Genomic DNA, 27381 nt, shown 5'->3' with positions numbered 1-27381 from the left:
TCAGCTGTGTCAGCAGAGTAAGAAACAAAAGATATTTCTCATGCTATCACCCTTCCAGTCTGTTGTCTGGAGGAAATAGCTTTTATCTCCAGGAAATGTTCTCGGTTGCAGACATGTTTGTATTTCATTCCATCTCGGAAAAAGGAAATTAAGTCAGTTTTCAGATTTATATTTAAACCTTACTTAAACATCGTATTTTCCTGCTGAGCTGAAAGGAGACCATTTCTGTCATCATGTTTGTTGGAGTTAACAGTCTATAAATGATTCCGCTCTCTGGATGTTTTTCACACAAGCATTCGTCATACTTTACACAGACTAATCTGAGTTAGAGGGATTTCACTCCCATGTCTTCATGTATACTGAAAAAAACACCACTTACAGAGTCATCCTTTCATTTTTTGTTTCTGTGCATCTGCATCAACCTTTATGACTTGCAGAGTGCCTTAAACACTCAGCTTCCTTCTACTTCACTATGCTGCACCTCTGTTTCCTGAGCAAAAATGCCAGAGGAAAAGGAGACATTGTGCATTCTTCACTTTGTCTGGTGTGGATCCAGACAGAGATGCAGTGCGTAAATGGCAATCAAAGTTAGAGGTCCTCCAGAATTCTGAGAAGTCTTTGTTCCTGTGTAACTGTTACACCATCCTGACATTTCTACCAACATGACTCATTTTGTAGGGGGAACAGGGTGGCATCAGTGGTGTTTACAGACACCCCTATAATGACAAGCTATAGGGTTAGTGTTTACAGATCTGGGGGAAGATGCTTTGAAATGTTCATGTGAATGGTGAACGGTGCCAGTGAGAATCAGCTGGTCACTTTATCAGCGGTTTGTTGGAGACAGAGAACAAAGTTTGCATTCAGGAAGGTTCCAGGCCTGTTTGCTGCCTGACATGAGGAGGTGGCACAGCATGGGATGGTGATGAATGACTTCTCATTTTACAGCAGAGTGAGAGGTAGAACAAACTCTGTCACACAATGCAGCACTTTAGGGTAACATGGAAAGTGTGTGTGAATGTGTGAGGAAGAGAGATGCACTGCTGTGGCTGAGCTGTCCTGTTTATACACACCTGTGTGTAAGCGTGTTTGCCATGACACTCATGCCCTTAAATTTGAGAAGTTCGTCAGTGTAACTTTCCATCTAGTCATCACCAGTACTGTGTTTGACTTGTAGCCTCATGAGATTCACTGTGACATCTTTAAACTGAGATCTCACTGGTTCAAATGAATCCTTAAGGTTTTTATGTTTTGTAATGCAACTGAAACATAAATGACTCAGTAACAACAGTATCAGTTACCAACAGTTTTGTCTCTTTTCTTATCATTTAGTCATTGTTAGCATACCACTTACGCTGTTCTTTCAACATCATGATTCTCATAGTCTTGGGAACTTGTGTTACTCTCCCTTGTTGCAATTCTTTTGCTTTTGTTTTGGACCCATGCCTCACATTTTTGACTCCTGCTGACAGAACAGAAAGCACAAAGACGGGAAGGGAAATTTGCAGGAGGTTTTTGAAGTTTCAGGAAGTCGTAACTCCTTGAATAGAAACTTGTGACGTGACAGAGAACATGTTATTTCACTGTGTTACTGAGCTGCTGTTCAGCAATATTCCTTAGTGTTGTAATAGTTATGTTTGCTCAGCTTTACAGAAGCTTGGATAAAATCAGCTTTAATCTATCATGGCTGCAGCTCCAAAGTCAGGCGTGATGCTCCTTTGGCCACAAACATTTAGGCTTTAGACTGCTTCACAAAAAAATGCCAAAAAAGGCAGCACAGTGCAAAGCCACATGTCAGAGGAATGGAATGAGACTCTGACTAATTAAAGCTTTGATGAGAATAAACTAAAAAAAAAATTGCTAGACCACATGAACTTCCACAAGCTGACAAAGAATTTGAGCCTTTGGACTTGAAATTAGTCATTAAACGTTATGTGTGAAGATGAGTCAGTACATTACAGCTTGAGTGTGTTCTTTGCCCCATCTGCATTCACACATGAGGAAAAATAAACCAATGTTTATTTATTTTACAGCAGTCAAATACTTAAGATTCAGATGACCGAGATTTGTTAACTAGATTATATGCAGACAGGAAGTGACTCACTCACTTTTTTTGTCAGTGTGCATTTTTTTTGTCAAAGGGACTAAAACATCTTTTGCTGCATATCTGACAACAAACAAATGACTCATCTGCTGGGACGACATGCTAACTGGCAGCTAAGTCAACTGTCCTTATGAAACCTCTTCATTTAATAGCAAACCTCCTCTGACATCATGATCAGCACTGACAGCTTTGTCCACATACGTACAGGTATAGTTGTTTATAATGTTTCAGGAACAGTGATAAACTTGTAATGTGTCAGTTTGTACAGCATGTATACAAGCTTCTATCTGTGGATGTACACTTGAAAGTACAATGACCATCAACCAGATAAAAAGGGAATATTATGTCTTCATAGTGACAAAGAATAAATGAGTGGTCTGGAAAAGTGACAACCTGGAAAAGGAATACTAGAATGAAATTTGCAGGAATTTTCCATTAAAAGCACAACAGCCTCTTTGTAACCTTAACAAACCAAAATTAAATTAATGATTCACATTTTCACAGTTCTGCTGTAAATCAGGGATGACAACTTGAAGCAGATCCAGGTCCACAGTTAGTGCTGCATTCAGATTGGTCAGTAAATTTCTATCAACCATTTTTCATCTCTTTCCACATGCACATTTTCACATCCACTGTGTATGAAGAACCAACCACAGGAATGTAGAAAACATTTAGTGTCACCTCCGTCTTACTGAAATGGGAGGAATCAGTTGCTTGACCTTCAGTGTTTGTAATGTTTCTATCAGAGGCACACAACTCTGGCTGACATGGGAGGATATAGTCTGATTATAACTGTGGGGGCGTTGGCCTCTGTAATGTGTTTTAGAAGATGGGACAGGACAATGGACCTTGAGACTCTTACTATTGTTTCGGCCTTTCATCCTTTCCTCCCATTTTTCCCTGTTTTTCACATGGGAATAGTCAAATTCCTCGACTGGTATTGTTTGTCAGGCTCTTCATAGTAAGTTACCACTGCTAATAGTACAACAGCACAGAATTCACAGTCCTTCTCTTCGGTGACTATTTATTCCTGCAGTTTTTTACAAAACCTTCACATTTTCAGTATTACTTTAACAATCATGTAGATCAGCACTCTGTTATTAGAGCTTCCTGTATCTGGTTTCACACCCATCCCCATGATGCCCTGTGGCAATTTGCAAGTAATTCGAAGCATTCCTGTCACATAGTTTTCCCTGTATCCCTGCTTGGAAATGCATCAGGCATAGTTTCCTCCTTCTGTTGTTGAGCTGTTGGGAAATGGTGAGACCCAGAGGAAAGACCTCAGGGTAGAGAAGAGAAGTAAAATGGGGGTTGTGGATTATTTTTATGGATGTTGGGTTCAGAGTCAGTGACCCAAGTGCTATTGGCTAGAAGTAAGTACAGTTCTAAATATCATGAATTAATTAGTTTGAGAACATAAAGCTGTGAACACAACACAAAAATATCACATATAAAGTTTATAGCAAATACACGCATACACATTTATGAACACGCCTGGCAGAAACAGAGCTTCCTTCACTTTTCATTGTGTTGCTATTTCTGGTCACCTCCATCTTTACCTTGATAACATGGCCCCTTCCACATAATGTCCTGCTCAAATACATGTTGACTATAGTGAAATATACCATGGACCATTATGACTCTGCTGAAATTAGCTGAAAATTGAAACTGTGTGAAGTTGTGGAACTTTTTGGAGTAAATCTTTTGGATCCAAATCCTTTCAAAAATGATAATTCTATTCTTTCTAAGAGAAAGTGGTTCAGCAGTGACAATTACTTACAGATGTTTTTATGCAGATATAAGTAGTGGTATTGGAAGGTGGCTGGGAAGTGCAATGCAATATTACAGTAAACCTTTTTACATTTTCACGATTCATATTTCCATCACAGAAACCATATTTACATTAAACAAAAGTACAATGTGGAAACATTTTTATCAAGGGCTAAACAACTTTACATTTCTGAAAAAAACAACTGTACAAAAAGTGAAACACTTTTACAATCCTTGGTGCAAACTCAGCGATCCTGGCTATACATGAGGGTCACATTATGTTAGAAGAGTCCAGACTATAAGAGGGTTAACAGAGGTCACCATTTCTGACAGCCATCAGAACCTTAACATAATTTTAATCACTGAGCTGTCAACAGAAGCTTTGCTTTGCACAGCTTGCCTGGAGCAAGCTGGGGATAACATCAACAACAAAAAATGTTCCATTATTTTATGTTATTTGACAACAGTCATTAAAATCATTTATACATGGCTCATTGTGGAGGAAGATCAGGCACTTCCCTTCATTAAGGACTCTCTTAGTTATTGTAACCTTTTAACAAGACATCAGTGTTTCTAGTGGCTTGAGTCAGGTATCAAATAAAAGCCAGGATGTTGGCCTCATTTTTATTGTTGTACTAACTGAATGGTTCACTTCAAACAAGGGTTATCAGAAAATATACAGTACATTTGTTTGTGTCCACGTCTTCCTTGAGTCCACCTGATATCTCGGACCTGAGTTAATGTGTGTCAGGCCGTGCAGCTATTTAAGAATAGATGTTAATCATTAACTTTTGCCAACACCTGCCTTGTACTGCAGTTACTATAACAGCTACAGCTAGTATTTACTCTGCTTACAGGATATAACTCGTGGAGCATGTTGGGATTTTAGTGAGTTTAAAGCATTCACATTCACTGGCTTAATCATGGGATTTTCATTGGCAAATTATGCCACTGTATTATTATGCCTGTCAGACTTTCATCTACAAAACACCTCTTCAACTTCAAATACTAACGCCTCGGAGATCACAGTAGATGGCACTGGTCCAGGATATTTCCATAGTCACAGAGTTCCCTGCTTCTGTGTATTCTGTTTTCTTTTTTTTTAATAGTTTTGCCACAGCAAGCATCCTTATTCTGATAAAACAATGCATAAGACCTGCATAAATATGTAAGGGGACAAAAATTATTATCAAAGAAAATGTTTAATCTGCTAATCCAGCAGGGACATTTGTGTCAGATTTATTTTTATATTGTCACTCTTATTCTTTGTCTCTTATCTTACTGTCACTCACATTCTTTGTCTCTTATCTTTAGGACTTTGTAGACCTTTGTAGCCGCTCTGAAATTTTAGCTCTCTCTCAAACAATTCAGCTCTATATACACTCACACATTCACACAAACAGAGGTATTATTATGGAGGGCGGCTCTGACCTGTGAAGGAGGAGGGAGACTCCTCTGTTGATCTACACAGCGTGACGTGTTTGACAGCGAGAGCAGAGAAAGAACATACATAGCGAGAGAAAATCAAAGATCTAACGTGACACTGAGATAAAAAGAAGAAGAGTGAGCTGTTAAAGAAAGCTGTCCGGGAAAGTTGCTGTGACTTTTGAAGTTTCAAAGATCGCTGGACCATAAATTCCCAACATGGAGTCCTTTTATTCGAGCAAAGGTAAGCCTGGAATGAAGAAGAATGCAACTGAAATGAGAGAAAGGAAGCAGGTAACAAAAGCAAGAGGTAAACTGATCCAGGTGGACAGCAGATGGAGAGAGAGCCTCGGGATGTGATTGCACGTGTTAAACTGATGTCTCTGCATCTGCTGCTACCGTGATCCAGGAATCTCAGGAATTCAGTTAAATGAGCTAATCGTTGACACATCATTTTCATTCAAGTTATTTCAGTTTGAATTCTTCATATGGACTACTGGGGGTTCACTAAAATTAGCAAATTAAGTTTGTAAAAACATCCCTACAAATCCTAAACATATTAACAAGCTCATTTCCCACAATGCATTTCCAAAACTCTGCAGAAACCTGCAGAGGTCTGTAGTTTGAGTTAAAAAAAAAGGTGTTTCATGACCTGTTAATTGGTATCTAAGATTTACAACATCATGGTCATGGTGAACTAATCAGTGAGCACTATGTTTTATCCTACATTAGATTTACATTTACATGCATAATTTACTGAATTAACTTAACCCTTTAACAACTGATAATGGCCAGTTAATTTGTTTTAATCTGAAGATATTTGGCTCCTTAACAAAATGTCAACAAAATAAACTAATTTGCACACATACACAATTTATTACCTCACAATATGTCAGAATTGTCGTAGTACAAAATGTATCCACCAGGGAGCAGAAAATAAGTATCAGATTGTATAAGCCAGGGTTCTTCAGTCTGGTCCTACAGGAACGCAATCCAGCAGGTTTTCCATGTATCCCTGCTCCAATACACCTGACTCAAATTAATGCCTGTTAGATCCATGTAATTTGATTCAGGTATGTTGAAGCAGGAATGCATCGAAAACCTGCTGGATTGCAGCTCTGGTAGGACCAGATTACGTAGCTCTGGTATAGGATAATCCAGGCCAACACCAGAAGCAGACCCTCCGCCATAGCTGAGGTGGCATTTCTGTGCATGTCAGAGCACAACAGATAAGACTCTGACTATTTTCTTAACAATGGTGCATGTCTTGGCTGCTCAAAAAGTAGTGGAAAACTTGAAATGATAAAATTCTGTCACCTCTCTCACTTGCTCACTTTTTAGCAAATGTGTGCTCAAACAGGGCATGTCATCTGTCATGCAGTTTTGTGAGACATGTATGCAGAGTGCTGTAGAGAAGAATGGCCATGAAATAATGCCGTTTATGTCAGAAAGTATGGCTGAAAACTGTAATATTGTTTACTTTTTGTATATCTTATGGCACAAGCCCATGAGATGTGTCACTAGTATTATGGAGCCTATTTGCTATTTTTTATCTGTGATTGCAGGAAACAGACAAAGATGCTTTAAAACCTCTAATTATTGTGTGTATGTGGCATCATGCAGATCTGTTTTCCTATGTGCAATAATACTAAGGCAGCAGAGAAGTATCATCCAGTCGGGTTTCATAATGCTGCATCAACTCTCTGCTGAATGAGCATCGACTGTTTCCATGTGGCCCTGTTCAGATTTACTGCTGCCTTGTCTTCAGCAGCTGCCTAATTTTCCAGTTTATGTCCCAGTTTCAGCAGTGTGAGCAGTATATTATACTCTGTGTGCTCTGCTGAGTGCTGCTGACTCTCAGTCCAAAATCTACAGAGGACAGGTTTTTCTCTCACTGAAAGGCCTTTTTACAGTCACACACTCAGAGATTACCATGGAAAAACCTTCCCACTGAGCTTCCATCAGGCTGCTGCTCGATTCAAAGACCTCCCACAGAGCGAGGAGAAGTGCTGTACAGTTAGTGCTTGGCTGGCAGAGCAGCCAGTGTTCACAACATTGGTGAGAAGAGTAAAAGCACAATGCTGTACATCAGGCTGGCAGGTTTCTCTGGATGCTTTTGAGTAAAGTTGTAGGACAGAGATGTTTATGGAGGACTGTTGCAGTTGTGGAAAAGGAGCGATTGATGAAAAATGTGAAGATTATTTCATGTTTTGTTTGTTTATTCCCTTCACTCAGCTTTTGTTTTTGTGATTATTAGGTTAGTTCCAGTTATATTAACATTTGCCCATTCCACCTAATTATAATATATATTTTTATATAATAATAATAATAATAATACATTTTATTTGTTGGCGCCTTTCTAGACACTCAAGGTCACCTTACAGGATAAAACACAAGAGTAAAACAAATCAATAAATACACTCATAAATTAACGAATACATAAAACAATAATAAAAGCAGTGTGAAATATTACAGTGAGTATGCCAGTTTGAACAGATATGTTTTGAGTTTGGATTTGAACAGTTGTATTGAATCAGAGTTACGGAGGTCTGGGGGGAGGGAGTTCCAGAGATGAGGAGCAGAGCAGCTGAAAGCTCTGCTCCCCATGGTAACAAGGCGGGCTGGGGGGACGATGAGGTGGATGGAGGAGGAGGATCTGAGGGAACGGACTGGTATGGAGACATGGAGGAGATCAAAAAGGTAGGGAGGAGCGAGGTTATGGATGGCCTTGTAGTTGAACAGCAGGATTTTGTAGTGGATGCGGTAGGTGACGGGGAGCCAGTGGAGCTGCTGCAGAACAGGGGTAATGTGATGGGTGGAGGTGGTTCTTGTGATGACCCGGGCTGCTGCATTCTGAACCAGTTGAAGTCTATGAAGTGTTTTTTGGGGAAGACCGAACAGAAGGGAGTTACAGTAGTCGAGACGGGAGGTGACAAGACTGTGAACGAGTATGGCGGCGGTGTGAGGGGTGAGGGAGGGGAGGAGGCGGTTGATATTACGAAGGTGAAAATATGCTGACCGGGTTATGTTATTGATATGTGATGTGAAAGACAGAGTGCTGTCAAGGATGACACCCAGACTCTTTACCTGAGGGGAGGGGGAAATGGAAGAATCATCAATGGGAATGCAGAAACTGTCAGATTTGGAGAGAGTGGATTTGGTGCCTATTAGTAAAATTTCTGTTTTGCTGCTGTTTAGTTTAAGAAAATTTGAGGTGAACCAGGACTTAATCTCTTGAAGACAATCTGTGAGGGAAGATGGTGGGAGGGCAGAGTTAGGCTTGGTGGAGAGGTAGAGCTGGGTGTCATCCGCATAGCAATGAAAATGTATGTGGTGTTTTTTAAAAATATAACCGAGGGGGAGGAGGTAGATGAGGAGGTATATATAATATATAATTTTATATATATATAATATATAATTTTATATATAATATATTAATAACCAAGTTTCCAGCTAATTCAGTGAAGGCAGGTTATATACCTCTGACCCAAACTGCCTTGTATCTTCAGCAAGGACAGTTTCCAGAGTTTTTTAATTTTCTGCAATTCTGTCCCAATGATATTTTTTTAAATTTCCCTGTTTAAATTCTTGTGTAGTAAGAGATGTTTAGCTTTTCTCACTATTCTTTCTTTTGAATTTTCCTTCAAATAAAAACATGTTTGATTATTTTGAATTTCTTTTCTAATAATTTAATTACCCCTCTCAATCCATGGTGTGATTCCACTGCAATTTTACAACAAATGTTTATTACACTAAAAAAAAAAAAAAAAAAAAAAAAAAAGCAAATTTTCCATAAATAATCGACTGGGAGAAGAACAACCTGGAGCCTGGACCTGGAGAGAGTATTTTTTGTTATTAAAGAAACATCTCCTTGGTCTGCAATGTTACTCTTGAAATACTGTTTTTAATATGTCTGTCTGCAGAGCAGGAAATACAGCATGAGATGCCCAGAGGAAAGTCTGAGCCTTCCTCACATCCTGTTGTTCTCTGTTTGAAGTTTTTCTCCTTTTTTCTCTTTCTCTTTGGTTTGTTACATCTTCTGCTTTTCTTTCTCAAATATGAAAACTAGCTGTGACCTCCTCTGCCATGTTTGAAGTGATATATGTTTAGGTTTAAACCTATAACCTTAATGCCGTAATGCAACATTTATTTATTATGGTCAATTAATTATTATTTATTTAAATTATTTTATTATTATTTTCATTCCTGCTTTGTACCATCTTCATTTACCCACCCTCTTTTACATATACTGATGTTTACACATCTTACATTTCACAACTGCTTCCTTTACTATGTCTCTAAAAGTATTTGAATATACTGCGTCATTGCAGAAGTATACTAATTTCATAATGGACGTGCAGTTTTCAAGCAGAGGCCTAAAAGATAGGCAGGCTTAAGCAGTCAAATTAAAACTCTAAGAGTACCTCGTTGGTCTTTAAACATTTGCTTTAGATGTCTTTCCCTGTTTTTCCAGATTCTCTGTGTTTAGATAGATAAATGACTTCATAGAAACATGACTGAGACAAGTAAACTGGAAATAAATGTTTATTTAATCCAGAATTTGTGATGTTTTTTACATCTATCCCAGATGTACAGCACTTTGTTTCAGCCATGGCTGGTTTTAAAATAATTTATAAATAAACTGATTATGGTGATGATGATGATGATGATGATGATGTAACATCCAGTGAAAAATGTGGTGGATTTTTAAAACATGGATAATGTTTGATTATTTGTTCTTTTCATGTAACGTGATGTATCTATAATCTTTACAGACATTTCAGTGTTACTATCTTAACCCTAATGTTATAATTAATCCACATTATGTGAAATATTATATATATATATATATATATATATATATATATATATATATATATATATATATATATATATATATATATATATATATAAATATTGACCATAAACACTTCCTGTAGACAGTCAGCTGTTGAACCACATTTTAGACGGGTCCTATTTTCGAGTGCGATGCTTCCCAGATCACCAGTGTCATTAGGTGATGATTTAACACAGTGTTGGCTTCACATGAGAAACTCTAGCAGGGTCGGTGGTTGCTACCCACTGCTTGATGCTGTTTGTATACACAGGAAACTGTTTTGATTCCTCTGAGGGGGATGCCATGCATGGTGGTTGGTCGATGTGGGTGGTAAAGGGGATGACCTCAGTATCAGGGACAACTGGGAGACCTTCAGAAATGGGCACGTTACTGAGGAGGTCAAAGAAGAAGGACCCTGGTTAATGTTGTCTTGTTTGACTGTACTAAAAGCAAGAGATTTACAAGATTTAAAGGTGAAAGAAGAAAAGTGGCACTACTCTGAAAGTTTTGCATGAATAAAAAACTTTTTTCTTTTTTCACCTTTAAATCTGGAAAATCTCTTTTAGTACAGTCAATCAAAAAATACCACATTAACCACGGTCCTTCTCCTTGGACGTCTTCAGTAATGTGCCCTTTTATTATTTATAAAACAAAGTATGGTATCATCTACTATATCATATATTACTTAAAGCATTTGATTGTTTTCTTGTTATTACTGGTAATCATGTAAGTGTTGTAGCTGGTTGAGTTGAACCCAACTGCTGTAGATATTTTGTCATTTAATTAGTAAAATGCTTTGTAAATTTAATAAAATATCTTATACATTTACATATAATAGATCTGAATGGCTACGGTCAAATATATTAAATATTTTTCCAACTTGCTTTAGATCCTTCTCTCCAGCAGATGGTGATATTAGTCAGTAAACCCCAGCTTTCCCCTCCACATGCCTCTCTGAACACTGAACACCCAACAATAAATGGTTCATATTTACTTTCTTTTGCTTAAAAATCAAAGAATGATGTTTGATCTGTTTCTCACATTAAGTATTAAAAGTATAATTTTTTTTCCGCAACGGGGAGAAAAATTCAGCCCATTTGTTTGGAGGCAATATTCACCCTTGGGACAGACTTTTTTTCTTAACTCTGTTCATGTATTGTTTAGAAGTGGAGCATAAATGTACCTGTAACCACTGTTAGTTAATATTTTATTTGCCTAAATCTTTGTTTTTCTCTTTGTTTTCCAGGTGAGTGCCTTCCACATTGATGTGCCTTTTCGTTTGTTGTGTGAGGATGGTCGGGAACATCTGAAGCTCTCAGACCTTAAGTATTTTGATCAGATTAACTGAACAGTATAGTAGGAATTCAACAACACACAGGCCACACACACAGCTGAATATGATGACTGATATGATACATGCACAGATATAACACAGATAGGTGATGCATATTTTGTGACACAGATTCATTAGTACCTCAGTGAGAGATTCTACTCTCTGTTATTCAATGACTTTAGGACAGGTAATCTGTTGTAATGAAAGAGTCTGAAGAAACAGATGGACTGGGTCAAGATCTGCTCTTGTAGGCCATCATTCTCCTCTGAAGGACATCTGGAATGTTTTACACCCAGTCTTATGAACCAATGAAAGGGCTGTAACTCCAGGGTGTAGCCTGGCCCCTCATGTTTAGGAAAGGTCATTTTACCACTTTGCTTTGTTGCTTAAAGGGAGCACCTTAAGGTGTGTCATGGAAAGAATGATCTGCTTCCAGTGTTTTGCAGAAAAATAATACCTGTGTTCTCAAAGTTCACAGTGTGCTTCGGTGCTTTTGTTGAATAAATGTTTAAAAAGGTGTTGGAGCTGCTAAACAGTGAATGTAACGTGTTTGTTACGATACCATCAGCGGTTGCTGGAATGAGTGAGTGAATGTGTGATTGGAGGCTTGGGTGGCAAACAATGCTTGTTCAGTTACTGTGAACTTTACGCATAAAGCAAAAATTCCAAGAACGTGTGTGTGTGTATGTGTGTGTGTGTATCTGTTTAGGCATTGTTAAGACAGTAGAAATCTTGTCCTTCCACACTTTAGAGTAATTTTATGTCTGATGACATTTTGAACACTGTAATAGTACAGATGTGCTTCTTTAGTAGCCTCTGAGTATGTACAAATGCAAAGTGGGTCATATTTCTTCACCTGAGGGTGAACAGTTACCCTGGACATACCTCACACAAAACTAGTAAGCTTACAAAGAGAGATAGATGATTGTTGAAGGTGATCCAACTGGTTTGCATTTTGGTTTGCTTTTCAAAGTTCTTGGTATTGGGTTCCTAAAATAGCCATTTATATGTAATTCCTCTACAGTTTGTGAAGTTCAGGATGGCAGCATTTACCTTCAACCATCGACAAGAGTATCTTCATAAAGTTAAATGCCATACAGCAGTATTAATTTCCAAGATACACTAATACACACATTTAGCAGCGTGGTATTGTTTACCCACTGCACACCCTTTTAAATCTCATCTTGTAGTTTTGCTACAAGATGAGCTGTACCATAAGTGGTATGGCTATAGCATTAAGCTGCTCTAAGATTTGTCAGGGGGGAGTAACCTGATAGTCTGTTGGCTGGAGTTATTTTCCCCACATGGGGCACACACTCTCAAGGACAAACCATTACCATGTTTTTAGTTTGTTTCAGGACTTCTACTTCACTGTTCTGTTTTTTTAACACTTTTATGCTCCATTGATGGTGATTGAGTTCATTTCATTGTTGTTGCTGGAGCAGCTCTCCTCACCGGTGTGTCTTACAGCTTAGGAAGGGGAAACTGGCCATTGTTTGGATTGCTATTGTGCATTTACAGCTTGGGGTTTTTGATTGTAGGCAACAGAGTGGAAAAACAGGATATAAAGTCATGTAGTGAGAAAAGCAAAATGCCATCGCCTGCAGGAGTGAAGACACCTAAATTAGGGGTGGGGTGACCTGGCCCACTAGTGGGTCATATAAAATAAGACTGGCTGGTTGCTATAAAGTCATAACTGTGAGGCTTAATGTTTATTATTCTACTAATGTATTGAACTTTAGACATTCATCTCAAGATATGATCACATGCTTGATCTAGCTGCAGTATAGGTCTTATTTATATGTTAGTTGTCTTCCTTACATACAGTACTGTAAGAAAAAAGAATTTACAGTGTAAATATGGAAATTTCAAGCTGAATATTTTGTATCTTTGATAAGTTGTGTTGCTGCATATTTAATTATTTATTACATCATCTGTAATGTGTTAGTACCACGACTTTGATATACAGGTGTCATGTTAAGAGTTGTTTTGTTTCTTCACGAGGAGACATGTTTTCAGATGACACTCAGTAATACTGTTCTGCTGTAATGCTAGGCTGCTACAGCATTCCTGAACTGTCTGCAAAAGCAACAGAAATACTTAGACAAGTTGTTACATCTCCATCACTTATTCATGCAGGTAGATGTCTGTCACATTCATTTCACTCACCACATAATGCCCCAGTTCAAAGCTGTCTGACATGCTGCCCTGTCCTCACCCTCAGCACTGGAATCACAGAATTTCACGGAGTAAGGTCTCCAGAATATTTTGAGTCTTCAGAAATACATTTAAAGGAGCAGCAACACAGATTCAAAGGTCAGCTGTCCCCTACTGACACTGCTGAATCTTTCCTACATTTGTTAAAAGAGCCGTCTCATAGGTGGCTCAGCTGAGTGAAAGCTCATTAATGAAAGTTATAAAGATGGCGAAGATAGTGAGTCACCACGGCTTGTAGCGGGAGCAGAATGGACCTTTTCTTTGCTCAAGTATTGAGTAAGTTTACTGCAAGTCTCTGTGTTTTAAAAGGAAGAGTTCATGCTGGCAGCTTTTGTCTTTGCTTTGAGGAGAGAGAGAAAGAATACAACTGATTCATACTCCCCAGACTGAAGGGAGAGGGAGGGGGGAGAGTAATGACAGTGAGGATAATAAATCACATTTCAGTGTGTGGTGTGCATGTGTCAGACCATACCTAATGAAGAGGGCCTGTGTATCTGCGCGCTGTGCTTGACTGCTTGTTATTAGATGCTGATCTTCAATGTGCCTGTCTAAAAATACAGCTCTGCCTCTTCAGGTTACAATGCAAATGTGCACATTGTGGCACAGACTCAGAGGCCAGAGTCTGGATCCTGTATCAGCTTTTGTTGTTTGATAGCTTGTTGCCCCTGGCAACATCAGCAGAAGGCCCGTGCTTCCTGGGACCTCAGCCGTGGACAGCACATGGTATTTGCCTAACCTGTGGGCTGTTGCTACAGCAACCAAAGCACTGCATGGCCACTCCCATGTGTGGTTTGCAGACACTTAGTCATTGCACAGCTTTACTTTCTTTTTTCTTTTTAATCATCTTATTTCAGAAATGTGACCACGCTGCATTGCTTTGGCCATGTTTTCATAATTACAACTTTTTGTTTTTTAGCCTCGCATCTTATGAACGACTGCCCTCAATAAAACGTTCTAACATCAGTGTGTCTGCTCAAACTGAGTGCTCCCTGCTGAGCAGCAGTGCCAGACCTGACACTCCCTAGCTACCATTATACCCATCTCCTCACTTACCAGACTGAAGCTCCATTTTGTGAGGGTCACACTTCATTTTAAAATGATTTACTAGTAATGTATCGTATTTAGTCAGTACATTACTGATACTGTATGTATGAGCCTTAGTGTGCTAGATTGACACATAGAAATATTCTCCTCACAGCTACTGAATGCAGATTTAATCTTAAGTAAGATATAATATCTGACAAGTTATCTGTTATTAAAAATTAATGGATGACAGAAGTGAAAACATATTCATGGCTTTATTACCTGTAGATTAGGCTACTGCAAGTCTTTATATTTAGGCCTTGAAAGCTCATCTCTCCATGGCCTGCAGTTAGTTCAGAAGGCTTGATCACATCACTCCAGTTATTTCAGATTTACACTGACTACTTGTCCTTTGTCACATAGATTTTAAGATTCTGTTACTCATTTTTAAAGTTTTAAGCTGTATAGCACCCAGTTATTTGTCCAATCTGCTCAATTACACTGAGCTCATTCAGCCAGTTCTTGGTTCAGCTAAGGTCTCATTTGAAATAAAGAGATGACCGGGTATTTGTGGTGGCAGCCTCTAGACTGTAGAATAACCTGCCACTTAATATTTGTACAGCAGAGTCTTTCTGGGTCTTCAAATCATGTTTAAAAGACCACCCTTTTACTCGAGCCTCAACTACTTCATTATAGTTGTTTGCTTCTATGTTTCATTTTGTTGAGTCTGGTCTTTTTGTTTTTTGATTTGGAAAGCCTTTTTGTTTTAAATGTGATGTATAAAATAAATTGGACACTGATGATAGTGTCACAATGTCTGAACTGCTTTACATAGGACACAAAATTAACTCATTTTCAGCACCTTGACGGGCGTTTTCTTTCTCATGTCGCTGATGTGAAACAGAGCATTCAGTTGGGCTTACAACATGTATTTTCATGTTTTATGATTTATCTACACTATCAAAATAATGTATTATTAGTTGAACATCATCCAAAGCTAAACACACACACACACAAAAGAAAAAATAAGTATTGTTCTGTGCCCTCAAAGTCTCACTTGTGAGGCTTTCTTTTGTAACCTGACCACTATCACATCATGCTTTCTGGATTTTCCCGTATAGTCTAATTCCCCAGGCAGTGTTCCTCAGCTAGAGCGTGCATAATATCCACTGCAGCCATGTCAGTAAGGAGAGGTCAAATGATATGTGATGCAGATTTATTGTTGTACAATAACTAGAATCACAACAAAATGTGGTGTACAAATAAATAGAATAAAGATTGAATATCAAATGTATGGAAATATATTTCATTGCACTTTATCTGATTGAGGATTGGAGGTGGGCTTGGTCATATCACATTTCCCATTTGGTGAGAAACATGTGAGACAGATACACTCTGGACAGGTCACTAGTCCATCAATACAAGCCAAATACAAACCATAGTACACCACAGCATAAATCCAAGGCCCAGAATTACTAAGCCAATCAGATTAGCATATGGCTGCAAATCATACATAGTGCTTTTTAGAGATACTATGTCATCTTATATTTGCCCAGTCAGTGTGTCATGGCAGTCAGGCTGACAGCATCGTCTTGTGGCATTTCAATTAAATTTGTGTGAGTGGAGGATGGCCTTCTCTTGTCTTAGCTGCAACTACCCCAGTCATGTCAAGTGCAAAATTTAAGGCATGCTTTATTCTTAGAGGTTTACATTATTTATTTAAATAAAACCTTTTTCTAAATTTGGGTCCAAAGATCATCATGTCCATGCCTCCCAGACACTAATTTACCACCACGCCCCAGTCGTAACTGCCAACTGTAAATCTTCAATGCCAAAACATGGGTTGTGTCTAGCAGTAGTGAATGTGTGACCAAATTTCCAAACTTAATTACAATATCTTAAAGTATCACAAATCTTCTTCACTCAAAACCAAAGGGAGCAGCCATGGTGTCTTTGCCATCCATCAAAATGCATTACAAGTTCAACACACCACAAATTAGTCTTAGTGAAGTGTTGCAGTGTTTTTCTTCCAGTTCAGTATTAACTTTATGTCTTTGTTATATCCTTCAGGGGCAATGACAGACTCTGGATTTAAGCCAGGACTGTGAAAGCCTTCACTTGTCAGCTTTTGTCTGTGAGTTTCTGTTTCTTGAAATATGGCCACACTGGGTGGCTCTCTGACGGGCAGCACAGTTTTTCTTTTAGCTTCGTTATTGGATTGTTTATTATTTAGTTTGCTGATATCTGATTCCAGTTCTAAGATTAACTCACTGGTTTTTAGCAACTTCCAAAATGCTTCACTGCTCACCATAAACCCAAAGAAGAAGAATGCAACAAACAAACCCAGAGTTGTTGATGCATGTATCTTGGGTGCCCTGGCAGTACTTTTAGTTCTTTGTGTCCTCTCTTTCTGTCTAGTTTCCTCATCCTATCTTTCCTTCAGTGTCCACCCTTCGTCTTAATCTGTGGGACTGTAATTTTCTCAGTTTCTAGAACAAAGAGTCCAGTGTGTATCTCTCTGCTAACTGATGCCAGAATAAAGCGTGGGTGCCTTCAGATGTATGGGACGTGGAGCAGGGTATCCGGGGCAGCAGAAAGGATGTGTCCAGCTTGGCATGGGCCTCAGATTTATGGTGTAGATGTTTTTCTGCATTTATGGGACAGAGATGAAAAGATTCCCTTGTTCTCTCTTTCTCACAAACACTCTCTCCACCCTGAAAGAACCCCTCCACTCCTATTCCTTCTTTTTCTATCCCCATCTTGTGTACCATGTTGGTTTGCTGGCGAGGCAGTGGGACTCACAAGGGTAAAAACAAGTAGTAGTAGCTGTGTGGTGGTTGACTGTGTGGCGAAAGCAGAGAGAAGGTATTGCGTTTTGTTGGAGCCACTAAGGCCTTTGCATAATATGTCAGATCAAAGCAGCAGGGAGGGTGGAGATCCCCTCGGAGATCGCTTCTGGCTCAGCCCAAAAAAAGGTAAGTTCATATAATACTGTGATGGAAGCCGAGAACAGAGAATGTATGTAAGTGATTCTTGGCTTTGGGCGAATTATAGGTTATTTCACAAAGAGATGTGGAGTTTTTCATGGATTCATCTTGTGCAACAAGGGTTTGAAAAGTGTGATTCATCTCCTGCATGCAGAGTCTGATCCCTGGCTGCCATTTAGCTGAACTGGCATTCAGCTCTTGCAGGAGAAGAGAATGGAGGGCTGTTTTAGATTTTCTGTCCAGATCTTACTGCTGGAACTTGTTTACAGCACAAAGTGTTTTTTCTATTCTTTGGCTGTTTGTGGAATTTATCACCACCAGCTGATTTCTATAACTTTTTCTTTCTTTTTCTTTTCTAAATGGCAGGGAATGTATTTTGCTTTTTGTTAAATATTCTGGATGAAACCATATCTCTTTCATGAAGAGTGAGAAAATGGGTTCAAAATGTCAAAGAGATTAATATGTCCTCTGCAGCAGTTAAAGGGAACAGTGCAGTTAGTTGCATGACTATCAATCTGCCCACATTTACGTCCTCTTGGGTGGGCTGCTGTCCAAGTGTGAGGGGCTGCAGAGGGTGCTACATGGCTCACTGCATCCACAAACACGTCAGACAGCTTGTTAGAGACACTAGAATGAGGACTTAGCAAACTTTTTGGCTGCTCTGGCTTATTATTGGTCAGTAATGAAGGTGATGGAAGTCATAATCTGTGACTTCATTTCTTTCCACTCTGGAAAAGGAGAAGTCAGTGTGACTTGTGGATCTAAAAATGCAGGAGAGGCTTGTCATTTTAACCTAAAGTTCATATTCGTTTACAAGTTTTCCACTGGCATTTATATTGGCAAGACAAAGCCAAGAGGTGCTTTTCATACAGTAACTGATTCTACTTTAGATGTCAGCAAAGCTGCATATTAAAAAGACAAATTACTTAAATATTAACTTTACCTAAAACTGAACATTTTCTACAGTGAAGTTACTCTAGAAAATATTTAAATGAATTCAAAAATGTTTATGACACAAGAAAGCTTAGTTTGGCAACGCAACAAGAGCAGTTCCCAGAATGCTTTACATCAGAGCAGACCTTTTCTGTTTCTCCCATAATTTGCTTCTTGGTTTTCAACTCAGTTTTGCAGGAGTTGATTATTTATTTTTGCAGCAGAGTGAGGAATGCCCACGATACCTCTCTCACCGCCTCCTAACACACAGTCCTTCTTTGTTTGTAGCCATTCTGTGTCTTAGCCAAATCTGTGGCTTTGTGATGTGCATTTATAAAGCTTTGTTTTTCCCCTCCATCCACTCTTTTCAGGTACACACAGTTCTCTTAAAGCCCCTGACAGTTAATTCTGCTGCTCATCCATATTACACTCAATTTGCTTAGTCACAAGCAGGGATTAATCTTTCACTCTTCTTCTGTTATAAAGACTGCATCCTGTCTTGTTATTGTGAGGGTTTTATGACAGTCTGAATTAAGGCCTCATATGCAGTTAGATCCCTTCAATAGTTAGGGAGCGGTTTTATACAGCTCCAAAGTCACAAACTTTCTTTAGAGGGATTTACAAACTCCACAATGAACGACGGCCTCTCTGTAATCTGTGTTTACACAGATCAGGATAAATCAGGAGCATTTCTCAAGACGCAATGTTGGGCTTTGAGAAGGGGTTAGTTAAAAACTGACAAGCATTTTTTCTTCAAATACCAGCTAAGACCTGATGGACACAGAGCTTATGTCTTCAAAAATGTCAACTTATTGGTGGCACTGCAAAAAAAATCCTCTTGACACATTAATGGTTTTTAAACGTTCATGCAAATCATTTAATTCAAAAGAATTTACTTCAAAGCAAATGTGTCCAAGCTGAAATGTGTATAGAGCACCCAGCAGACTCTATGTTGGCACCAAGAGAAAAAGCTGAATTTATCTGTAAGGCATTCAATTCAAACTTTCTCATGTTGGAAGTTCAAAATGCACATTATCTCTGTAATTTAAAAATTAAGTCACAGCAGTTAAAATTTAATAAATTAATTCAAATTTCTGTTAACAATCAGTTCATTACTAATTTACACTAATTGCTGGGAAAGTATATAAATGGCTCAGTGACCATGATATGTTCCAAATAAAGCTGCTTCCAACAATCTAACTTTAGCATATGCCTGGGTGTAGGTGTGTCTGGGGGCGCAGCTGTGCCCGACTGTGGGGTCAAGCACCTAAACATAACCAGCCAGGTGTCAAGTCCCTCGAATTAGAATTAACTTATCATCCAGATAGAAAGGGTGCTAGTGCATCGCAGACTAATGTCTCACAGCTAAAAAAGTGCGAGTCTGTGGTTAGACTAAAGGCCGGACTTCATTTTGTGCTTACTGTTATACTTTTAGCTTTCTTAGCTTCTAGCATAGTTTAGACATTCTCTTACCTAAGGACTTAAAAGTAGTAGTTGTAGTGGTTGTTTTGCATTTTTTACATCATGTTGCCAAAGACTCTGCACACAATTAAAAATAAAAAAACTCTTAAGTAGTCGATTGCGCAGATAATAAAGTAAACTGTAAGTAGACATAAAAAATAACCAAACATATGATAACATCTATAAAGAGTAAGCATTTATTCTACAGCTGAGGGGTTGAAACAGAAAAGTCAACTTCAGTTTTAAAGTTGAAGCGAGTCTTAGCCAGTCGGGACCTGCAGCAGTAGTAGGTCTCAAGTTGCGTTTAGGCTCATCAAGGGTCAGCTATGTATTCTGAGGTGTAGCCTCTTACCTGCTGTAAGTACTTAAACTGCCAGGATCTTAGTTTCCGTGAGGGTTTGGACAGCGCTTTTGAGACATCATTTTATGTTCATGTGTGGGTGTGTGCGCGTGTTCATGTGTGTTATGTCAGGTGTATGTGTGACTTGGGGGTTTGTGGTCTGGAGGACATGATGGATAAAGGTGGGGTTAAGGTTGTTCGTTACTTTTTAAATGTAAAGCACTTTGCGTTGCATTTCTTTTTCTGAAAACGTGTTCTGTAAATAAAGACTGATTGATCTTGTTAGTCCCAGTTATAGGTTTTGTTGCATATTAACTCAGATGAAGTTTATTAAAGTTGAATGGAATGTAGTATTCCACTTCGGTGGAATGAATGTTTGAATAACTGTTTCTAAGTTGTTAGCAGATAAATTTGACCTGCTTTTACCCTTTTAAGACCAGGACTGGGATGACTGGGATAGCATTTTACGTCGCTAGAGATGGACTGGATGCAAGAGGGCTGAGGAGGTTTTCTGAGGTAGAAAAGATTATCAGATATGGGTGTACACAGAGACCCTGCTGACCTTTGCTTTCATAAGAGGAGGCTGAAGTAGTTTTTAAGGGGAAGTAGATTAAGGGCACGTGTGAAGCTCAATTAAACCCCCAGCAGCGGGCCATTACATTGGGCCAGTCGCCAGCGACCATCAGCTGGTGGTGACAAGTCTATTCTTGGACTTTGGGAGGTCTGAAACATAGCCGCAAAAGCAGACACCTAAGCAGGAAACAGCTCAGATACTCCTCTCCTCATATGTAATTTAGTCCATCATATTATTTTTTTTAGTTTTTTTATAGTTGAAATATAATTATATTGTATTAAAATATTTAGTGCACACCCATCCTCTCTAGATAGTTTGCTTTAGATGATTGAAAAAGTTAACAAGTTATTTTACATAACTTGTTAACTGCCAAGTAGACTAAGGGGACCACAAAATACAAAAATGTGCTGTATTATAAAATAAGTAGCAGTAAATAAATAGTACCAGGCTACTTTGACTTAAATACCCACTTTTCCTCAGGTTTAGGTTCACATGTGCACATGGATAATTTAGCCTCATTTCTCAGCAATAATGTACCTTCATCACTGCCAGGTGAACTGCAACATGACAATCATGAAGCACTTATTTTGTAACACAGAGGAATGCATTTCTTGCACAATAAACCTGAGAGCTCCTCTGAACATCTACTCCTCCCAGCCCTCTGCAGCACTGCCTTTACATGCAGTACTAAAGGTATCAGAGCTTTTCTGCTGTAGGTATGCACATGGCCCAGGGCATCGCCTCTAAGTCTAACCTGAAAGATGTCAGACAGCTCAATCAACTGATTGTGTCAGAAGAATTCTTTTTAAGACGAGATTAGAAAGGGCATTTGTTAAGTTGTGAGCAAGAAACATTAAAGGTATTAAACTCTTCCCTTATTCAAAGTTAAAAAATTTTCTCAGTTTTTGATCATTTTGCATGTCAAACATATAACTTTGAATAAAAAAATACCTTTGCTTCACTTTGTTTCACTTAACAGTGTCTTGACAACTACTGCTCTGATAAATGACCATACAGACCAGCTGTCCAGTTTCTCCACTGCAGCCTTACGAGCGGAAATGTAGCTCACTCTGCTTACTTCATTTGACTGTTGCCATGGCAAATCCAAGCAAAACAGTTTTCCGCCTGCATTTGGATGTGTAATGGTGTGGTTTAAAACAGCAGGGGGAATGCATCATTTCATCGCTCCCCTTTCACAGCCACTATAATTTTTGAACCAAGCTACTGTGTTTTGGGGGCAGCACTGTCTGCTTACTCTGCTCTTCAGTAAATCCTTGTCTCGTCAGTGAAATGAATGAACATGTGCTCCTCTCCCCCGACCAGCAGTTGTCAGCTTTCCTTCCAGTTTCCCTGGCCATGAGAGGACACTTTCTCTGACACTGAGAGATGAACAGGGGACAGATGTACAGAAGAGAGAAGTGATCTAGGGATAGAAATCTGATATCATGTTTCAGGGAGTGCAGAAAAGGTTAGCTATAATGTTCTTTATATAGTTGTGCAAGTCAGGTTCTTGGTTCCCAGCTACAAGCTCTAATGTTAGCTTTGTGGAGCAGCAATACAACTTTAGGGTGCTTTACAGCCTGTTGCATCACTTTAATGAGCTAGGTAGGGAAATACTGATTAGCCTATGTAGCTGCCTCGATGTGGTGACTTAGATACCTTCCAAACAAACACACATATGAATAGTATTCATCCTAATGTTAGCACTGTGAGCTAAAATTGACATGTGATATGTAAGACTGCTAATGTGGGTTTTAAGTCCTTTTTTTATAATCTTGTCTGTGTAGAAATGCATTTGTTATTTATTCCCACATTTCACCACCCTTCATGTTTTAAAGAGTATGTCATTAGATCTTAAAGCCACAACTGGTGTGTAGAGTAAAAGCTCCTCAGTGATACCTGATCAGGAAACGTGTAAAACTGGACACCTTCTCCTCCGATGTATGTCCAACTAGACGCCTAAGGAGAGGACAAGAATGCCAACTGGCTGTCTCATTTATAACTATTCTCATTGTAGCCCATTCATTGAAAGAGTGACACACCAATGGGTGTGTGTCAGCCAGTGGTACTGAGCATTAAGAGGTGTGTTTGTGTGTACTGAACTGGGGGCGTGTGCTTGTGTGTGTGGGTGGGTGTCTCAGTAAAAGTCACAGAGCAGCAGAACATGTGCTTGTGCACACTTCATGCGTGTTTCTGCACTCTTTTGACTTTGCTCTTCGGTTTATTGCAGATACTTTTTTCTCTTCTTACTTCCTCATCTACTGTTTACCTTAGTGAGAATTTTTTTCCATGCCCGTTTTTTCCTAAGAATAAAAGAGAGAAGGTAGGTGGAGCCGGCCTGAGAAGTGTGCTTCACTCCCTCTCTCACTCTCTCACACACGCTGCCTGTCTTCCATTCTGTCATTGCCATCTCGGCAGAACAGAGCGTGGTCATTCTCTGCCACTAAATGTAGTAGGGCAGCTTTCGTGAAGAGGAATTTTCTTTTTCTTCACTGCACCTGAAGGATCAGCAAGTAAACAAGGAAGAAACAGTAAGAAAATTAAGGCTTTGCTCTTTTCAAATTGAATTTAGAAGCACATGACAGCCGGTTTTGCCACTTGATTCTTTTACACAATAAGAACCAAGAAATTTTAATTTCACTTTGTTTGATGTTGGACTTTTTTTTTATTATTTACTTTGAGAGTTAACTGACTTAAAGCACAATGGTTGCTGGCATGCTGATGCCCAAACGGGATCTAAGAGCCATCTATGAGATCTTGTTTCGCGATGGCGTTATGGTGGCCAAGAAGGACAAAAGGCCTGAGTTCAAGCACCCTGAAGTGCAAGATGTGAGTAATCTACAAGTAATCCGTGCTATGGGCTCCCTTAAATCTCGTGGCTATGTCAAAGAAACATTTGCTTGGAGACATTATTACTGGTACCTGACCAATGATGGCATTGTTTACCTGCGCGACTACCTCAACCTGCCCACAGAGATTATTCCAGCCTCTCTGCAGAGGATTAGAAAGCCAGCTGCCACTTTGGCCATTGCCCACCGTGCTGCCCGGGTCCAATCTGTACAAGGTCCTACATCTTATGTTCCCAAGCCGGGACGCAGGGGTGAAATGGAGAGCCAGGAAGCATTGGCCGAGCGTCAAGGTTACCGCCATAAGATGATGGGTCCTGGGGATCGAGAGAATTTCTCAGAAAGAACTCCCAGGTTCAGGGGCCGTTCACTGAATGTAGAACCAGTTGGGCCAAAAGTACCACGAAATGTTGAGGACCAACATCAGTCTCTTTATAGGAGAGGAACCAGCTTCAACAATGAATTAATGATGATGGAGGAGAACAAGGTAAAAAAAGTCCCTCGTCCGGAGCCTAATGTGAGAGCGTCAGGTGAGAAGAAAATGGAGGTCCAAAAGGAAAGGATGCCAAGTTCTTCTGTTCAGACATTAGCTCTGAAGCAGGATGTGTCACAGACCACTCTGACATCAGCCCTACCATTATCTGTGGCTGCTGTTGGTGCAACTGCAGGTGCTGCAACATCAAAGAACACTAAATCCTTCTCTACCGGAACAAGCAAAGAAATAATGAATAATGAGGAGATTCCTATCGATCCAGCTGTCACATTGCTATCTGGTATGCAAATCAAAGAAGAGAAAGCCAAATTGGATAACATCAATGTCAAAACTAAAACAGAATGTGGTACAGTAAAGCCCAAACCAGTTATGATGGAATCTACTCAAGAAACCTCTACAGATCTTACAAGCACTGTCAACACTAAACCTGTTGCTAAAGATGTCAGAAATGGAAACCCTACAAAAGAAAATATGTATGAGGAATCACCTAAACCCACAGAGGCAAAGACAAAAGTCTCAGTGTCATCAAAAACTGCCAAAGTAATTCAGGAGAGCACCAAACCCAAACAAGACAGCCATACCAAGACACTGGCAGGGTCCACTACTGCAGCAGAGGGAATCGCCGAAATTAAAATGACTCAAGAAACAATTAAAGCTGAAGTAAAATCCGAGAATCTCACAGAGAAGGCTAAAACTGTTCAAGTGCCTTTGATGAAATCAGCAGTAAATGAATATTCAACACTTGAAGTTAAAACTGTCAACGGGACTACGACTGCCTCAGCACCACCAGTCAAGGCTGAGGATGCACAACCTGACACAGTGAAAGTGGCAGTGATAGAGGTGACTGAACAGCAGGATGAAACTGGTGTAAATTTTCCTCATATCCAAAAAGATAAAGCGGTGCTGCCAGAAGAGGTCTCTAAAGTCTCAGTACAGGGACATAAAAAAGTGCAAGAAGACTTCCAGTCATCTCTGTCTGTTCAAACTACTGCCACCACAGGAGAGGTTAAAGAAGCCAAACCAGTAGTTGAAGGTAGCTCAAAATCCAAAAAAAAGAAAAAGAAATCTCCAGGTGAAATATCAAAGAACATCAGTCCTGAGGAACCCTCTCACTCAAAAATGGAGAAGGTTCAAACCTCTAAAGTCAAGTCCACACAGGGTGTGGAAGCAAATAACGAGCAACCTACACCAGCTACTTCCTCAGAGACTTTAACCGAGTCCATTAAGGTTGAGGGTAAATTACACAGTAAGAGGGAACAGATAAAAGAAGTCACTAACAAACCTGAAGGGCAGCTAAATGTGGAGGGACATAAACAAACTAAGACTATATCAGAAAAAGCATCACTACAATTAGGTGATATCCCTGCAGTGTCCCTAGTGGATGTCCAAGTAGAAGATAAAATAGAGTTGAGCAATGTCAGCAAGATCACACAGGGACCAATCTACCCCAAGGTCGAGTTAAAGGCTGCGTTGCCCCAAATGGAGCCAGTGAAATCTGAGGAAATGACTGTCCCCAGAGTGGAAACAGTGACAGTGCAGAAAATAAGTCAAGTGGAGCTCATGCAAGAAAACACTAAATCCGAAGAGAAAATCCTGGAGTCAGTGCCAGAATCTCAGAAAGCCACTGTTGAGACTAAATCCTTAATAAATGCAGCAGAAACTGCAAAAGAGCCATCAAAGGGAAAGAAAAAAGGAAAAGGGAAAAAGCAGGCTAAGCAGTCACCAGAATCAGAAACTATAAACACAAAGCCTGTTTTTTTGCCTGAAGCAGAAACATTGCCAATCCATGACATAACAACACCGCCCGAGACCACAGGTCGAAACACCCCTGTTATGGCCTCTGAACTGACAGGAACTAAAGTTCCTCCAAAGATGACTCCTGAAAGAATGTGCAGTGAGGAAATCAGCCAGGCAGCAGCTGTGCTCTCAGCAGACAAAGGGGAGGTGGAGCCAGCACCACTCTTTGCAGGAAAAATAAAGCGGGAGGTTCCGAAACCAGAGACATCTTCAACTTTGAGGGAAGCACCAGCAGCCAGAGAATCAGCGTCAGCAGCACCAGCACAGGCAGCTGAGGCTCAGGCCAGCCCTCTCGTCAAGCAAGAGGAGCCTCCCAGGGTTGCACAGCATTCGGCCAGTCAGGCAGCAGAGTGCAGCACAGAGGAAAGACTCTCTGTTTCTGAGGCCTTACAGCAGAAAGAAGAGAAGAAGAAGGACTCGGAAAAGGACACACCCTCTGTCACTGACACACCTGTAGCCCAGCCTGACCTATCTCAGCTAAGGGGCACCTGTAACTCCACAAGACCTGACATAGACGAGGCCACCATGAAGAGAAAAATAGTAGTGGTTGAAGAGATTGTTGAAGTGAAGCAGGTCCTTAGTCCTCAGGTTGCTGGGGAGCAGTCACCTCCTCCACCTGTACAGCCTGAGGGGGAGGAAGAAGAACTGGACCTGGATGTTCTGGAAGCTATAGCTATAGAGCGAGCTCTGTTGTCAGGGACAGCGGGGGTCAAGCTGCAAGGAGCCTCTCCTGAGACTGACTGGAGCCACTCGCTGGAGGAACCAGAGGAGAAGACATGGCCTAACTTTGCTGAAGGTTTGTTTGAATACACACTAACTGACATCCTGTCCTAATCTCTCCGTGCACATGATACAGTTGTTGTATTTACGTTCCCATTTTTTAGAGATGTGAGAGGTCTAAGGTGTGGTACTTGATGACAGCTCTGTTGTTGCTTCAGACTATCTTTTATTTACAGTATTTGATATAGTAAATGACATTTCCATTCTGTAATAGTCTTTAATGTCTCTTTTAAAGTGTTTTTTTGGAATGATTTGATTACTGTTAATTCCTGGAGTTGCCCACTACAGAGGCTGTTTTCTGTGATGTGGAGACAGTCTCTCTTTAGGAATAGTTTCACTATGAGGGTGAGAAAAGACCATCGGCACGTGGCTGTGATTTAATCATGTGTGTGTTAGAAGAGATAATATATCAGTAACACTATTGTATCAGTGACAATATCAGATTTTACATGATTAAATTTGAG

General features: G+C 39.8%; 1 protein-coding gene across 6 annotated transcripts in view; it reads left to right on the top strand.

Annotated features, from left to right (window-relative positions):
* The window catches only part of plecb (plectin b), a 128432-nt gene that overhangs the window by 46085 nt on the left and 54966 nt on the right, over positions 1-27381 (top strand). For 2 of the 6 annotated variants that reach the window (XM_041988553.1, XM_041988552.1), the window contains exon 1: positions 23689-26933. The exons of 3 other annotated variants lie outside the window; for them this stretch is intronic. In XM_041988553.1, the coding sequence (XP_041844487.1) occupies positions 23705-26933 (3229 nt within the window). In that variant the 5' untranslated portion in view covers positions 23689-23704. Of the gene's footprint in view, positions 1-23688; positions 26934-27381 lie in introns of those variants that run through there. One more of the 6 variants, XM_041988560.1, reaches the window with a different exon arrangement.

This window comes from Melanotaenia boesemani, chromosome 6, assembly GCF_017639745.1.
Source record: "Melanotaenia boesemani isolate fMelBoe1 chromosome 6, fMelBoe1.pri, whole genome shotgun sequence".
NCBI classification, from domain to species: domain Eukaryota; kingdom Metazoa; phylum Chordata; class Actinopteri; order Atheriniformes; family Melanotaeniidae; genus Melanotaenia; species Melanotaenia boesemani.
The sequence above is the reverse complement of the archived record's forward strand: the minus strand, read 5'-3'. Positions and strand labels throughout refer to the sequence as shown.